This window comes from Penaeus monodon, chromosome 23 (assembly GCF_015228065.2).
Source record: "Penaeus monodon isolate SGIC_2016 chromosome 23, NSTDA_Pmon_1, whole genome shotgun sequence".
NCBI lineage: Eukaryota > Metazoa > Arthropoda > Malacostraca > Decapoda > Penaeidae > Penaeus > Penaeus monodon.
The window spans coordinates 16,342,525-16,343,910 of NC_051408.1; the positions used below are offsets into that span (position 1 = coordinate 16,342,525).

General features: G+C 36.5%; 1 protein-coding gene across 1 annotated transcript in view; it reads right to left on the reverse strand.

Annotated features, from left to right (window-relative positions):
- Positions 1–1,386, reverse strand: part of LOC119588153 (Down syndrome cell adhesion molecule-like protein Dscam2) — a 164,747-nt gene that overhangs the window by 150,005 nt on the left and 13,356 nt on the right. The window contains 1 exon segment of the mRNA XM_037936858.1: positions 1,251–1,309. Coding sequence (XP_037792786.1) covers positions 1,251–1,309 — 59 coding nt within the window.

Consider the following 1,386-nt stretch of genomic DNA (forward strand, 5'->3'; position numbering starts at 1 on the left):
CCTTCCTCTCCCCCACACAGGAAAAAAAAACGAAAAAAAAAATCAACTTGCACGGGCAAAAACGAGGCGATGTTGTAGCTCATAAAAGTTGCGAAATGTTGCTTCGTTTTGACCAGAGCACTGGTTTTCTTTTTCTATCGAATATGCAACCGGTACAGCCAGTGTGCTCGCGCGGTCTAAAAATGGCAGAATCATACGCTCTCTGACAGCTAAATCTATCTTTATTTCCACTCTTTAGACTTTTTTTAAGACTTGATTTTTTTCCCTTTCTTTTCTAAATGTTGTAGTTTTTTTCGATTGTTTTTATTAAAGCCAAATATGTCTATATACGAAATCGAATCAGGAGAAAGAGATAAAGAACTTTACGAGTGCTATAGTCCTAGTGAAATCTGAATAATTGCGGTGATCAGGAATCATTACAAGCTTTGTACAGAGTATCTCGTGCAAAGTCCTGTTAATGGCAGGCATTGGGATTACTTTTAAATATTGATGTTTCATATTTTTTCACTGATCTCTTGTTATTATCTACCTGTTTATCTGTTTATAAAGACCTTGGTAAAGCAATGCATGAGTGATACATACACATACGTGTATCTATCGAGTAAAGGATCTGACTATTCTTGTGTGTGTGTGTTGCTTGGAAGGCAATCAAGTTCAAACCGTTTCTAAGTTCCGTCTTAACTGTCATGGCGGGAAGTACCTTTATTCGGCCGAAACGCTGTGACCAGTTATCATGTTCATTTTCATTGCTTCTCTTTGAATTTCACCTGGAGATTGTTGTTTTTGCGATGCAGTAAGCGACCTCGACTTTGCTGGGGGTCGTGATTGCGTAAGTTTAATCATGTAACTCGTTTTATTTGTTTGAGAGATGATGAGTTTATATTGAATAAAATAGTTGTATGACAACTGTATCTGAATTCACAGAAATGTATCTAATATCCTCATCAAACATTAAACACTGAGAAGATTACTTGTATTTTGATATGAAGCTATCCGGAAGTTTCATAGTTATTGCTTTTTATTGCTATCATCATCATTATTTCTTTGTCTCTTTCGATCAAGATAGACGGGATCGTCATCCATTTCGCTTAACAATCATTCTAGCAACAAACTACCATTTCCATATGATGTGGCGATAACATTTACTCTATTCTAAACATAACACGAAATATATTAACATATACAGATACAATATAACAAAATTTACACACATATTACTATTTAAAGTAATAAACTAGACACGAACTTACCTGCAGTGACGGACACGGGACGGGAGGTGACTGTCCCCACGCTGTTCGTGGCTAAACACCTGTACAAAGAGAGGAATGCTTGTTAGGATCTCTTCTGTGTGTTCGTTACTTCTCATCGTAATCATAGCAGTTTGTG